The sequence below is a fragment of the Mustela nigripes genome, chromosome 14 (genome assembly GCF_022355385.1).
Source record: "Mustela nigripes isolate SB6536 chromosome 14, MUSNIG.SB6536, whole genome shotgun sequence".
Lineage (NCBI taxonomy): Eukaryota > Metazoa > Chordata > Mammalia > Carnivora > Mustelidae > Mustela > Mustela nigripes.
The window spans coordinates 101384263-101400548 of NC_081570.1; the positions used below are offsets into that span (position 1 = coordinate 101384263).

A 16286-nucleotide genomic window follows, 5' to 3' on the forward strand; every position below is an offset into this window, starting at 1 on the left:
CCTGAGATCATGACCTGAGCCGAAGGCAGCGGCCCAACCCACTGAGCCACCCAGGCGCCCTGTACACATGAAATTTTGCCTAAGATATTAGTGTTTATTATGTCTATAACAAAATGGGTTGGTTCTACTACTAACACCTCAGGATTCTATTACAAAGTCTATTTTTCTGTGCTTTTATTTCTATATATTAAATATTTCTTTTGATGTTCTTTTCCAGTTTTATTGAGAATTAACCAACAAACATTACTGTATAAGTTTAAGGCATATAGCATGATGGTTTGATTCACATATATTGTGAAACGATTATCATAATAGGTTCAGCAAAAACCCACATTTCATATAGATAGAATGAAAAGAAAGAAAAAAAAAGAAATTTCTCTTTGTGATAAAAACTCTTAGGAATTACCTTCTTAACAACTTCCTTATATATCATACAGCAGTGTTAACCATAGTCATCATGTTGTACATTACATCCCTAGTAATTATTTATATTATAACTAGAAATTTGTATTTTTTGACTACCTCCCTCCAATTTTCTCTTCCCTCACCCTCTACCTCTGATAACCACATGTCTGAGCTTTTTTCCTCTGAGTTTGGCGTTTTTTTGTTTTTGAAAATTTTTAATTAACATATAATGTATTATTAGCCCCAGCGGTACAGGTCTGTGAATGGCCAGGTTTACACACTTCACAGCACTCACCATAGCACACAGTTTCCCCAATGTCCATAACCCCACCACCGTCTCCCTCCCCCTCTCCCCCAGCAACCCTCAGTTTGTTTTGTGAGACTAAGAGTCTCTTAGGGTTTGTCTCCCTCCCAAACCCATCTTTTCATTTATCCTTTTGCTACCCCCCAAAACCCCCATGGTGCCTCTCAACTTCCTCATATCAGGGAGATCGTATGACAATTATCTTTCTCTGATTGACTTATTTCGCTTAGCATAATACCCTCTAGTTCCATCCAGTCGTTGTCCCAAATGGCAAGGTTTCTACAGAGAGGGTATGCACTTTTTTACAGAGAGGCTATGCACTTACGGAACATTTTCTCACTGGCTTCAACAGTAAGATATTTAATGTTACAGCTATCCTTTGAGATAGTCGGGAGCAGCTGGGTCTGGATCTCGACTGTTTTTACTTACTAACTGCCTCTAGGCTGAGAGTCCTTTTGGTAAAATGGAAGAAACAGATCTTCCTTGACTTAAGAGTGGGGATAGAGTTATCCCAATAAATGCATTGTGAATGGAACTTTTGAAAGTGACATAATACACCTAACCTAGCCTACCTTAAACATGCTCAGAAGACTTACCTTAGCCTGCAGTTGGGCAGAATCATCTAACACAAAGCCCGTTTTATAATAAAGGGTTGCCTATCTCCTGTAGTTTTCACACACTGTACTAAAAGTGAACAACACAGTGGCTGTAGGGGTACAGAATGTGCTGGTGTATTGGTAGTTTTCCCTCGGGATCACGTGGATGGCTGGGAGCTGCCACCAGCCAGAACTGCAGGTGAGCAGGTTATTAGTCTGAGGAAAAAAGCAAAATTCAAACTTCGAAGTATTGTTTTTACTGAACGCGTATTTGTTTCACACCAAAGTCGGAGAGCTAAGTCCAACCATCATGAGTTGGGGACCGTCTGTAATAAAACACACTTCCGGGGGTAGTAGTGGAGACTACATAAACTGATGCACTTAGAGCCCTTAGCACTAAGCCTAGTCCAAGGCATCTGCCCAGTAAATGGTAGTTTTTACTGTCATGAGTGGGAGTAATTTCTAACTTGGAAGAGCAAATTTTTTTAAAAAGATTTTCTTTGAGAGAGAGGGGGCAAGAGATAGAGCATGAGTAGGGGAAGGAGCAGAAGGAGAAGCAGACTCCTGGCTGAGCCGAGAACCCGAGTGGGCTCGATCCCAGAACCCTGGGATCATGACCTGAGCCAAAGGCTGGTGCTTAACCGACTGAGCTACCCAGGTACCCCCAGGAACAGCAAGTTCTTAAAAGGCAGTGTTTTAGACATTGGCATGTGGTTGTGTAGATTACAAAACACTGTGCAAATGACATTAATAAGTAACAATGAAAGGAACAGCATACAGCAGAAAATCTTGGACTTGCAGGTCACACAGGCTTACACCGAATCCTTGTTGTGTCACCTAAAGTATACAATAACTTTTAGTTCCCCTCCCACAGTGGCATTCTAGCATAATTCCCTTAGATGAAGCCCTGAATGGTTGAATCGTAGCGTGGATGGGGCTTCACCCCACAACGTCCTAGTGTAAAGCTCAGAAGATAGAATGCCCTCTCTGATTTATCACAAGAAGCCAGAAGCCGAGCAGAGCAAGAATCCAAGGCTATGACCTCCCTTGGTCCATGTGGTGACTTCTGGAAGAACACATTATCTACCGTTGATCTATCCAGCCTACACATTAGGTAAAAGCTATTGGTTAAATGTTCCTGAGAAAGGTAGTCAGATAACCAAGTCTTGTGACTCACAGTCCGTGTTCTCTGGGGCTACACAGGGATATAAACAGAGTATGATTTTAATTTGCAGAATTTACAGCACCTGGCTAGCACAAGCAGAATAAAGAGCAAATCAAAGTCTTAAAAGGATTTAATAACGAAGGTATTGTAGGACTCTTTTTTGGACAGAAAATTCTATTTGTACTTTACAGACAGTGGAGAATACTGAAGGATTCAGTGAGTTGTGTAGCAGACTGCATACCTTCTGGCTGAAGAAGAACTTCCTGCTGCTGGCTAAGTGCTGCCAGGTGTGTCTGCAGAGGTTCATAATTCTCTGAAGATATTTTAATCACGCTGCTTATGGGAACGCCAAGCTCAGTCATAATCGCGAATAGCTGAGGATTGTTGAAGCCCACAACTATAATGTAATGCTGGGCACCATCATCTGGCTCATCGTCTGTTCAAAATGCCATAAAGGAGAGCGGTCGTCATTTTAAAAGAGAACAGGTTGCACTCAACCAGTTCGATGGCTACATACATTATGCATGCGTTTATAATGCCTCTGGCTCACCAGACACAGTCCAGTTGGCTGCAGTGCAGGTCTGTGGGCTGTTTTCCATTACTAGCCTTCCAGTAAGAAGGCTGTGCCCATTTTACAAAATATTAAATCACTTTTGTAAATGAGATAGTCATGATAGAAGGACAAACATACATGGGGCCCGCACTCATGGAAAATGTGTACTTGGGTTTTTGTAAAAAGAAAAAGGCTTTGGAGATATATATATATATTTTTTTGGTTCAGTCTCTTTTGAGTCACATATGGCTTTACTCCCGAATTACGAGTAGCTGCAGCTTTTTGCGGTATTTTATAAGTAGAGGTGTTTACAGGAGAGGGAAGTATCAAGTATGGGCGTGCCCCCTACCAGAGTATTCTTTGTATTTACGTCAAGAGGTGTGAATGCTGAGTGTGGGTTACAGAGCAGTGATACAGTTCTTGCATTAAAATTTTTAAGATATATATTGTGTACTTTCCTAACATTTTTTCCCCCTCTGCTTAGCCCTGGCTACAGTTTTTACTAATGTTAAAACAGGACTTTCTCCTAGACTCTGAGATTCCGAGAGGTAAAAATAATTGTACTTTCATAGTCATGCTGGGTAATACGTGAAAACATTAAATTCCATAATAGCCCATTAAGATGAATTTACAAATAAGGCAATATGCACAAACTTTTCATTTTTAAGTGATAATTTTTCTTCTATCCCTAAACAAATCTGTGTTGATATTGGGAATGTTGATATTGGAAACCATAATATCATGGCTTCTAAGTCTTGTGGCTTTAGAGTGGAGCTACGGCAGGGGAGTTCAAGTGATGAGGGGTGTGAAGGCCTGCCATCTCATTTAAGTGGGATCCAAATAATAATAGGAAGCTCCATTTGGGTTCAAGGGTAGGTGGCAATGAATTACTCACAGGTGGTACAGGTCAAACCAGTTTTATATCACTAATCAAAAATGAAAGGAAACTCCAGTTGCTCTAAGAGAAGCTAATAGTGGGAGAAGTTGAGGTCAGGTCAGGAAGCGGTGTGCCCTGTGTGAGTCCCACATTAACTGGTCTCATTTTATCACCACTGTATTTCACTCATTACAATAACCATTTTCTAGTTGGCCTCATAATTATGCCTGACTTTTTAAAATGTCCTGAACAAGGTGATAAGATGCCTGGTGGCACAGTCAGCTCTTGATTTTTTACTTCATTTGCATTATTTAAACATCCCCACAGCAAGACACAAGCTAAATGTGTATTTACTGAAAACATAAAGGAACTGCAAAAAGTAATATTTTCCTATCAGGATATCATGAGTGATACGTGATTTCTGGTTTTAGAAAGAGCGAAAGGGAAAAGCCTGGGAAAGAGTAAGCATCATTATTGGAATGTTTTCTCAAGTTACTTCGTAGATTGGAAAGCAGGAAGTGAAAGGTGACCGACAGGAGGAGCATGTCACTGACCGATGTAGTGTTTAGTGTCATCGTCTTCTCCCCTCCGTTTTAACTGCGTGGTCTTTTTCACTGTTGTGTTTGCCTCAGGCTGATCTTTTCCCTTTCCTTTGGCAACCTTCACACCTGAGGTCTTCTTCTCCTTGGGAGGTTTTGCTTTCCCTTTATCCTTTTCTATCTTGACTCTATCTTCTATTACCTGGAAAGAAAGAATACTTTTTCTCCAAATCATATGGTGAGCAAACAATAGCTCTTCTACTGTCGGCAAATTAATTATTTCATTCAATTGCTTGTTTACTCATTTATTTTGAGGGTAGTCATTCTTCAAGCCAGGATAGTGGAGATCCCAGGTTGGGCCTGACTTGTCATATGGCACATCTACACATGAGGACTGTGGGGTACATGATAGGAGACTTTTTACACAAGCGGCTTTCTAGAAGAAAATTCATCCAAAGGGAGAGTCAAGCCTAGGCCTATAAATTACCTCAACTGGGGGGAGCAGGGTGAGTGGGAGATTCTGAGTACCTCGTGATGGCAGGAACTTGGGTTTAGCTTGCAGCCTAACCCTGAGGAGTCTCGTATGAGTCTAAGAGAGAGGTTGGCTTTTCCATTAAAAACAAAACAAAGGTTAAAAAAAAAAAAAGGTGCAGACACTCTTGAAAACAGTATGGAGGTTCTTCAAAAAGTTAAAAATAGAGCTACCCCACAACCCAGCAATTACACTAGGAAGTATTTACCCAAAGGATACAAACATAGTGATTCAAAGGGGCACAAGCACCCCAGCATTTATAGCAGCAGTGTCCACAATAGCCAAACTATGCAAAGATAGAAAAATCCCACAATTGGAACAACAAAATTAAAAATATATTGTAGTAACATCTGGGCTCTGTGTTTTCCAGAGATCAAGAAATCAAATTTGAAAAATTACATTATAATACATTAAAGACAAGAGTAGAAGATATGTTGCTTTGACACCAAGCTAACAGAATGAAGCACAGAAGAGGAGAGAGACAATCCTCTACTCCATGTATCTTCTGGATGTTGAGGGCTCCAGAAAGAGTTTGGCTTTGGCTTTGCCACCTACAAGTGTCAGAGGTAACTATGGATCATCCACGAGGGCCTAGCGCCTGGGGTGGGGAAACTCTGTCTCCACGGCCCCAGCGGAAAGCATCAGGGGAAGGCTGCCGATGTCATTACTAGCCTCGGGTGGAGGCAGCAAGGAGTGCACAAAGTAAGGTGCAAAGGTTGGATAAGCCCCAGCATTTCTTTCTGCACCAGACATGAACTCATGCATAAGCTACAGCTGGGCTTATCCCCTTGAGCTCCTAGCCCACTGGGGAAGAAAGAGGCAAAAAGCACATCCCAAACAAGCAAAAATACATGACTTTTATGAAGGCTACAACCCAATGAGAGGCGCACAACTGAGGAAACCTCTCTAATAATTTAGTGATAGAGGGCTTCTCTGAGGAGGTGACATTTGAGTGAAGACCTGGAAGATGAAGAATCATCCATGGGAGAAGCAAGGAAAAGACAAAGTGTGGCACAAAGGCCCTGAGTCATAAAGGAGAGAGAGGTATGTTCAAGAGTGAGGATAGCAGAAGAGTGGGCAAAGAAAGAGTAGACCAAGCTTAGGTGGGGGAGGCAAGACATGACCCACATCTTGGGAGATGGCTTCAAGGGGACTAAAGCCCTTAAGGAGGTAAGTTGGGCACAGATCTAGAGAATGTGTCCATTTCCTTTGCTAGGAGGAAAGGCCATTTCTCAGTTTAGTAAGAGGAGCAAGAGGAGGGGGGTGTCTGGGTGTGGGTTTAAAAAAGAGAGAGGTCTTCCTGGTGGTAAGGGAATGTTTCAATTTTTTTCAAGTGAAGGATTGAGGCACAGTTATTGGCCAACGACAGGCAGGTACGAGGTAAGAGGTTTTGAACAGGGATGGTAATGGGAGTCATGTCAGAAAGTGGGAGTGCAAGCTTAGTGAAAAAATATGGTAGAACTCTCTGCCAGTCGAGAGCTTACTGGAAATTTTGAGATTGTTAATTTAAAATGAAACCAGAGTACAAATCAATGCCCCTGAGTCCAGTTAGCTCGGAGGCATTGGCAAGACTCACACAGGCGCTCAGGCAGCCGCACTTGGATCATGGTAAATCCACTGAAGTGGAACACTCCCATGTAGCTCCTTGGTGGACAGCTAGCCTTGCCACAGAGAAGTCCTAACTCTGCCATCAAAAGCTTCAAGAAACTTCCACAACTGTGATTTTAAATAAAATCTCAAAGTGACCTTTAGAACTGAAAGGGAGAAACCATTACAGATTAAATTATTCTCAAGTATACCCAGAAGAATAAACATGGGTATTTCATACACCCATTTACTTAGTCTATCTTTCCAAAAAATACTGCTGAGTACAGAGGAAGTTTAAAACTAGTTTCTTTATCCTTTTCCTGATATGATGGTATAAGGTCCCTTTCACCCCGCTGGCTCTCCTAGGTGGGGTTATGAGCACATGGGCGGCCACACAGCTCCCATTGCTTTGGAGCTTCTTTGGCAAGGTTGGGGTTCTCTAAGGTAAGGAACTCCCTGAGTCCTTTATTCTGTAAGGTTTCTTGGGAGCCCAGAGAGAGCAGGGTAGATCACAACCAAAATGTAAAATTAGCAATAAATTACAGAGACTCAGCTCTGGAGTGTGACAGGTGCTTTCTAGACACCGTCATCTTCCATTTGTTCTCCAAATGCAACCTGTGAGATGGGTAGTTTTGTTCACGCTGTATAAATGGCGACACACAGTTTGTCCCCAGACATACCACTACGGTAGAGACACAGGCGGGTTTGACCTCAACGCCTAAAGTCATTTTATTTCTCTGGTCCTGTAAGTCTCAGTCTTTGATATCTTCCCACCTTCTTTGCCAGGCCTTCCGCCCTCCTTCTACTCTGTCTTTCCAGGGGCTAAATAACACTATTTGTTGGATGCGCTTTTGTTTCTCCATAGCTTCACCTTCCTCACCTACTCCTTCTGTTGCGTGGTCTGTTCTTTTTCTTTCTTTTTGCTTTTGCATTCCCTTAACAAGGCAAAGCTTGGTTGCCTGGAGAAACACATTTCCATTGGCACTGAAATGATCAATATCTACCTCCCTCCTTTCATGAAAGTATCTTAAAGATGTCCATAAATCCTGATTCATTTAAGTAACTTTTTTTTTAAATTATAAAAATAATAGTCATTATTGGGAAATCTGAAATACAGAGAGCTGACAAAAAACCACCAGAGAAGATGAATGAAGAAGATATTTAGTGAGTTCTTTCAAATTATGTTTACCCACCATTTTAACCTCGTTACTGTTCTCACTACACAATTTAGTGTTTTGCATCTTCTGTTTAACAATAATGTTTTCTTCAATGGATGGAATTTCAAGAAGATTACACAGTAATCTATGTAAAGAATTTCCTAGGTAGAGTGACTATGTATGTATTTTCCTGGTGCAGACATATCATACAGTAGAGAACAGAAGCCAATGGAAGTACCTAGGTTATTTGGGGTGCCGGATCCAGGCAGAGAAGTTCTTGGTGGATTTCTGAACACGCTGTCCTACCCAGTCCCTTTTGGTCTCCCATGTCTGACTCTAGTTGTGGTTCCCCACTTCTCCCTCACATATTCACCTGCTCCCCATGCCTCCAAGCCTCCACACTTGAACTGAACCAGGACAGTCCCTTTGTCCCTGAGGTTCTTGATGATGACTGGACCCTAGAATTCTATTTTGGTCAAAAAGTGACACCTCCTTTTTTACCAAACCCCAATCATAGCAAAATGACCCTGGTCTTCCCTCCTGTCTGTTCTCTCATATCCAGAATCAGCCCCTCCCCCTATGAGTTTATGTCTTGAGATTTGGAGATGGGGGATTCTAGGGAGTGAACCAGATTAGCTGAGCATTCACCAAATTTGGCCCCTTCCTAAGTCATAAACTAAAATTAGTTCACACTAACTTTTCTTCTGGCTTTCCCTGCTTCTGGGGAGCATAGCACGAATGTTCCCATTCTATGGTCATCTGCACAAAACTTAACTCAGGGGGACCTTGCCAATTCAAGACAAAAATTTAGGAAGGGTATATCCAAAAGGCCCCTCTTTCCACCATGTTTAGGGAACACATGTTCCCCAGCATATGGAGGTGGAGGCAAGTTCCTTATAGAGTACATTTTCTTTAAAATGCACTGCATACAAAAAACATCTGGATGCCCCCTACTGTGAGAAGGCTGTGGCTAGGAACAGAGATTTCTTACCCAGTTAAGCTACATAGCAGATGTGGGGCTCTTGTTTTAGCTACAAACTAAAGAAGTATTAGCATGTCACATACTTAGCTGAGAATCAAGCAACACTTACCTAGAATCCTCAGTCTTGTTATTCTCACTTTTTTTAAAAAGGGAAATATAAAAAATTCTCCTTCTAACAGGCAACCTAGTTATTTGACACTCTCAAAGATTCTAGATTGTATTTTATTTTGTAAATGGCTCTCGATGCCAACATTCAAATGCCTTCAAATACCTTCAAAAACCTTGACAGGTGTTTGCTACGTTATCCAATAAAAGGGAGACGAATAGTAAAAGTCAGTGGAACTGTGGGTAAATAACTCTCCTACATCTTTTTCTTATAGATAACAGTGCATCTACATATTTGTGTAGTACTCTGTGATTTCACATGTGTTCTATCATAAGATTCCCACAACAATATTATTAAGGATATAGATAAGAAAACATGTTCATGGTGGTTAAGTAACTAAGTAACTCCTTTATTATGTGGCTTATGAAAAACTAGGTCTGTTTTCTTAATGTTACTTTAGTTGTCTTTCAAGAGATTACTGTGATTCACAAACAAGCCATTCTTATGGTCACAGAAGATAAGAAGACAATAGTTAGGCTGAAAGACGTGTATGTGTCAAATATGGTTGAGAGACAGTAGCTTAAACAGGATTAAACACATGTATTTTCATGAAATCCCTCCATCTTTAATAAGCTAATGTGTTGTTAAATCTCCCAAGAGTTGTGCATAATACAGAGTGGTTTCCAAGTTCATCTGACTGGGGGAGGGGACTTTCTTTCTTTCTTTCTTTTTTAAATTAAGAACTGGGTCTATTATGGAGGGCACGTATTGCATGGAGCACTGGGTGTGGTGCATAAACAAGGAATTCTGTTATGCTGAAAAGAAAAAAAAAAGAAAAAAGAAAAAAAAAAAAGAACTGGGTCTAAAGACTTCCAGAACCTACTCTGGAAACACAAGTTATGGGAACATTCTGAGGCCCAATGAATCCATTTCTATAACCAATGCTAGGGAAATTATCCAAAGTATGAAGAATTCTATACTATAGAGGTGTTGATAACAACATTGTTTATTATAAAAAATTACGGAAATAACTGAAACATTTAACAATAGAGAAGTGGTTCAGATAATTATGGTAGTCATAGAATATCCTACAGCCAACAATAATGATAGATGTGGATGCTGAGGTAATGAGTAAAATTATGTATTTTAATTACAGTAATTATATAAAGAAAAAAATTCACAGAACAAAAAAAAGGAAACACATCAGAGTGTTAACATTAATTGCAATGGCATTATGGCATTATGAACATGTTGTTTCTCCTTTTCTGTATTTTCTATTTATTCTATTTTTAAAACAACTTTTTTTTTTTTTTTAAAGATATTATTTCTTTATTTGAGAGAGAGACAGTGAGAGAGAGCATGAGACATAAGAAGGTCAGAGGGAGAAGCAGACTCCCCATGGAGCTGGGAGCCTGATGTGGGACTCGACCCCGGGACATCCGGGACTGTGACCTGAGCCAAAGGCAGTTGCTTAACCAACTGAGCCACCCAGGCACCCGTTTCCTATTTATTCTTTCCCTCTGCTCTCCTCTCTGTTGCCCTGCCAAACAGAAAATATAATGCATGTGGTTGAGTTAGGAGCCTGCTCTTCTAGATAGATGCTGTGGTGTAGAAAATGTAAGTCTAGGCATGTTGTGGGCTCTCTTGACCCAGTGATGGAATCTTTGGGTCATTTCTTTGGGTACCTCCTGCAGAACATCCTAGGGTGCCATATTGCGATCTTCAGGTGCTGTTCCTAATCCACTGAATCAAAACATGGCCATGACTGTGGTTGGTGATAGTGAGGGTCTGATGTCTACCTGCTGTCTCTCTCTTGCAGGATTCTATGTGACTCAGAGGCTTTGGCAGTGAATCAGCCAGTTGTAGCCCTACCTCCACATTCAGAAGGGCAGAGAGGGGGTAAGGCTGTTCGGAGTAATCTCAGAGAGTCTAGTTCTAGGAGATGTCCCCAAAGACCATGTGATTTCTGGGCAGGGGGACAGAACCAGAAATAAAGTCAGAACTCCCCTGGGAACCAGTGGTTGCTTAGTTCTGTCGACTTTGTCTTTGGAGAGCTCTGTTCCTTTCCTTGACTTGTCTCCACACTTTCCATCAGGATATTATAGGCAGTGTAATTAGTGGGACCAGATGGCTGATGGCAGATCACTGAGCAAAGCCATACCTCTTGCAGGGAAACATCTCTGGGCAGGCACTCTATAGACGGTGAGCCGAGAGTGCCTTTGTGCATGATTGGGACACATTCGGAAGGTGTCTGTGTTGGGGCTGAGGACATGATCTTAAGTGTCTGGCGGTTTTGGATGTGATTCCCAGCTACACCTCTGAGTAGCTATTCACACCTTTAGTTTCCCCATCTGCAAATCAAAAATAATACTCTGTACCTCATAAAATCATTTGGAAGATTAAATGATATAATATGTGTAAAGAGCTTAGTCTAATGCCAAAGAGCCAATAACGGGTAGCTGAATATTATCCTTCGCTGTTGGAATTATAGCTGTTTGTTTTTTAAAATACTACTCTATTTTAAGAGTATTTTTGCGGTGTTTATTTTTTCCCCTGAAGTCCGTGAAGAAATTTTCATTAATGAAAAGCATCCCAATTAGGAAAACACTTCTTCTCTTCTACAGATCAATTTGGGAGGGAGTCACCGATTATTTACCCTGAATTGCTGAATTTTATAGCTCTTTAGCTCCAACGGTTTTGTTGGTAGTATCCTCATTTTGATAATCCAGCTTCAAAGAATTCCATCCAGTTAGTGAGGCAAGTTATTCCTTTCCTGAAACCACACGGGTCCCTCTAAACTGAGTTCCTGCTCTTCCTCTGTTTGATTTCTTAAAACAGTTTTTGAAGATTTTAACCACAACTGAATCAAAACTAACCAGCCTGTAATTTCCTGGTATGTCCCTATGGCCTTTCTTTAAAACAAAACACACACAAAAAATGGCATTACGTTGGCAGGTTTCCAGTATTTTGGGGTTTCAAGTGGAGTAAGGTCTAAAAACGTCTGTGAAAGTGACCCTAATTTTTCTTTGTCCTTCCTTCGGAGCAAGCTCTGGGTTGTTTGTGGCTTCATCATGACGTCTTACCACATTCACGTACTTTTAATTTGGGGCTGTTTTAAGAAAATTTACCCAAACCATCTCTGCATAGTTCTTGACTGCGGACCTCCCTCTTTTCCATTTCTAGTACTTTGGAAAATAAGGCAACGTGTACTAAGTATACGAGCCAGAAAGAGACAGCACTGTTCTGCTTTTACATGAAAGATATAAAAATATCCAAGAAGCTATGGACTGGTTATTTGAATTCACAAATTAAAAGCATGGTTTGGGGCACCAGGGTGGCTCAGTGGGTTAAAGCCTCTGCCTTCAGCTCAGGTCATGATCTTGGGGTCCTGGGATGGAGCCCTGCATCGGGCACTGCTCTTAGTGGGGAGCCTGCTTCCCCCTCTCTCTCTGCCTACTTGTGATCTCTCTCTCTGTCAAATAAATAAATAAAATCTTTAAAAAAAATATAAGCACATTTGGATGTTTTCCTAAAACCTAAAATATGCAAATTTTCTGAACTGGACACAGAGGCACAGGAAGACTAGATTTAGTTTAGCCGATTAATTTTTTTTTTTTTTTGTATTATAGTCATTTTGCATCTCTTTTTTCAATGATTAAGTGTCTCCTTTTCGTTGAATTCTCAATATATTTTAAATATATTCCCAATAAAGTGCTTTAGCTTTAAATAAATGTTTAGATTAATATCTAATGTGGATGTTGGAGAGAAACAGAAGTAAAAATGTGAACAATGTTGTAATATTCAGATAATGACTACATTAAAACATGGATCAGAATAGAAACCATGTAATTTATTTTAAAATTATAATGGACATTATGAACATAGGGTGTGCTTAGTATGTTGTTCCTCTAAATACTTATTTCAATAAATGTTTGTTAAGTTAATAATTAACAACAGACTAATACTGCTAGAACTAAACATAAATAAGTGTTGAGATAATGATGTGTGCAAGGAAAAGTCATTTCTAAACAAAGCACTCTCATTCAGATTTTAAGATATAACAAAATCCATTTTGAGAGTAATGGTATGAAAGAATCAGATTTTCTGAAATTCTAAAACATATTTATAGCAATAGAATGTTTTCTTCATGTATATTTGGAAAGAACCAATAAGGTGTTTCCAAATAGATCAGAGTTTTCAAATATTTTCGACTTAATTGCAATTAGAGGCAGGCATTGGCCTTTCAGAAATTCATGTGCTAAAGTCTTCAAAACTGTTCTTTAAAAAAATCTTTGCTTGCATTATTTTTTATAATATTAATTAGCCAGCAAACTTTCTTCAAGGACAAAGCAAATGTAACGGTAAGCAGGGCCCACAGGGAAGTGCTACAGATTTTTAAAATCAGTGGAATCTAAAATAATGACATTTTTACTGTATTTGGCAACTGGAGCTATATTATTCACTACTTATCTTTCTTTTTCGCCACATTTTTAAGAAAAACTTTGGCCGATTAAAACAAGACCGAACATAGAATGGTCTATTTGTTTCACTGGGGACAAAGAACCTGGACCTAATTATATTAGTTATTTTTGTCCAAATCTTCTCCCTAAGTCTTTTCGGTAATTACCTGTTGCGGATACTTTTTAAGCACTGAAACTTCAGGAAAGGAGATGCAAAGCACGATTTGGGTCACACAGTGGTCAGCAACAAAATTAGCATTGGAAAGAAAACATCTACATACATTTCGGCTTGCTGTTAAAAAGCTGAAGGGATAGTCACTCCCCTTGTAGGAATCTCAGAATTCCATCCTGGGGTTCAGGAAAGATGAAGAATCTGGGTCAAGTCCTCTTTTCTTTTTTGTGTTTTCTAATCCACAGCATGGGTCAGTTTTCCGTACTTCATACTTACTTTACTTTCTTCCAAACTCCCTGGCTGACAAGCATTAACCTCAATTGTTCTAACTGACTGGTTGGGTGGTGGTGTTGAAATGAACAGAGATTAGATCATCCCTCAAACAACTCTCTTCCTCTTGCCTTTACCAGGAGTATTTTCTGGACAGGACTCCATTCCAATCAGTTTTCATCCATTTACTTAGCACTTACTCTTGTGGTTGCAACTGAGAGATTTAGAGCTGGTGTTGGGGGAGCCCAATCTAAGGAAGACATCAAATTAAACTATGTAATTGTTGGCTCTTGATTGCTCAGAGTTCTTTTAGGCACTGATTACATATATACACACATACATGTCAATCTAAAATTCAAGCCCCAATTCCTTTGGACTTGGAATTTTCAAAAAATAAAGTAAGATTGTTTCTGTATCTTCAGAATCCCAGAACTGTATTATTATAGTTCACTTTTCAAAGATATGTTGAGAAAAATCACTGCAGAAATATTTTTACATTGTCATGAGCTTTAAAAACTTTTTGGGAGCTGCCAGGATATTCCAAGTACTGTTACTTAAAATTCGTGCACTGAAATCTAAAACTTTTTTCTATTACAAACAATTGCTGATTTAAAGTAGTTGGCAAACAAGTAAACTGACACTCTGTAGCATGTTAGGTTTCCTTGCACAGAGCAAACAGAAGGCACAGAGGTTTTCACAGGACTCACGGTCTATTTTTTATAATCCAGATTCCCATGTAACATTGGAATTTAAAAAGGTAAGGAAAGATGTTTCTATACTAGTTTCAAGTTTTCCCATTTTTCTTCTGCCAAGCCTTAATGTCCCCGAGTATTTCTTAAGGTACCAAGCTCCCACACATGATGTAAAAATGGATGGAAAACTGGTCCATCATTTGTGTTCGTATGAATATAATTTTCCCCAGGAAAAAATATGCACCACCCTAATAAAATGCCATATGGGGAATCTCTTTGAAAAACATAAAGCCCTCTATCACAAATCTAAGGTGGCATTATTATTTTGTCCTACAATTATCCTGTCAAGAGTCCAATTCAAGTAGGAAACCTAGATTTGGGGGTCTTGCAAAGGTGAGGAAGGTATTATTGGAACATACTCCCTTTTCCCTTTTTTTCTTCCACGAACTGATTTTGCCTCTTCCACCAAGGGGCACAAAGAAACAGCTTACATGGAAATCCATTTCATATACACATGTGCACATACATATCACACATGTACACACAGAAACATTTGGCTTTCCAAAAATATTTCAGCATGACTGCGAAAATAAGAAAAACCTCTCTTATTTTGAGTAATGATAATAACAAATGAGTTTGAACCTGACATCGTTTTGCTAAAGGTATTTTGAACTATTTTTGTTTTTTCAGATGAAAATATGAATCTTCGGAAAGCACACAGATTGATTTCCACGAGCAAATGAAAAATCTACATGTGAAGAAATAATCAGGTGTGTGATATGGGAGTAGAAGTGATGGATGGCTGCTGAAATACTCAGATTCTGAGGAAGGTACAGATGTAGCCCATTAGTTCAATAGGAACTCCTACTGAATATCAGATAAAATATTTTAAATAGTTCGGGTTTGCGGGTTTTTTCACATGACATTTACTTCTCCTGACTCCGTCTCTTCTTGATTCTCTTCTTTGCTACCAGCATGGAAATAGACTACTAGGAAAACAACCTCAGGCGCTTGCTCTGACTGTTGTCCTATTTCTGCCCAGGGGAAATTTTTTATTTTTTTAAAGATTTTTTATTTATTTGACAGACAGAGATCACAAGTAGGCAGAGAGGCAGGCAGAGAGAGAGAGAGGGGAGGAAGCAGGCTCCCCACTGAGCAGAGAGCCTGATGCGGGGGCTCAATCCCAGGACACTGGGATCATGACCTGAGCCGAAGGCAGAGGCTTTAACACACTGAGGGGGAGCCACCCAGGCGCCCAGGGAATTTATTTTTAATGGGTCTGCCTTTGAGAAAATAAGAGTTCCTCCGATGGTTCTTTGGATGGCCTTTTCCCTGTTGTGGAGGCGGCGACAGCTGAATGTGCCAGGTAACACTTAATGGAAGGCTTACGAAGAGAGGAAGTGACCTGGAGAAACCTGGCTCCATTTTCCCCCCTTTGCCCTCTTTAGAAGACCCACCATCACACAGTACCTTCTTTTCATTTTCCCGTCGCTGCTGGTCCTTCATTTTAACTTGGAGAAGCTGAAATTTCAAGAGTTTCCCTATCAGTGGTAGAGTTAATTTCTCTCCGCTGTCCATAATTGCTTTTGCTGCTATTAACACCTATGAAGAAGCACACAATTAATAGGAAAATTGGCATTTTGTAACCTTTGGCTCAGTTTGGTGGTGAGGAAAAGATGAAATGGTATTTCAGTTTTATAATATTCATCCGATTGCAAAGGTGTCTCACTGCTGGCCCAAAGCATTAGAGAAAAATTCCCCATTGCCATAGAGAGGGGCATTTATCTTCTACTTTACAGAAATTGGGTCATCTGAAAATGAACTTATTTTTCCAAAGAGGCAGAAAGTGCTTCCCACGGTGGTGCTAGACTCAGACTCCCAGAAAAGGG

The 16286-nt window shown here is 40.1% G+C and overlaps 1 protein-coding gene across 1 annotated transcript in view; it reads right to left on the reverse strand.

The window, feature by feature from the left end:
• Positions 1 to 16286, reverse strand: part of SPAG17 (sperm associated antigen 17) — a 213394-nt gene that overhangs the window by 127343 nt on the left and 69765 nt on the right. Inside the window, exons 4-6 of the mRNA XM_059377113.1 lie at positions 15868 to 15999; positions 4455 to 4641; positions 2712 to 2906 (exon numbers count right to left, since the gene is read on the reverse strand). Of these exons, the coding sequence (XP_059233096.1) occupies positions 2712 to 2906; positions 4455 to 4641; positions 15868 to 15999 (514 nt within the window). The remainder of the gene's footprint in view (positions 1 to 2711; positions 2907 to 4454; positions 4642 to 15867; positions 16000 to 16286) is intronic.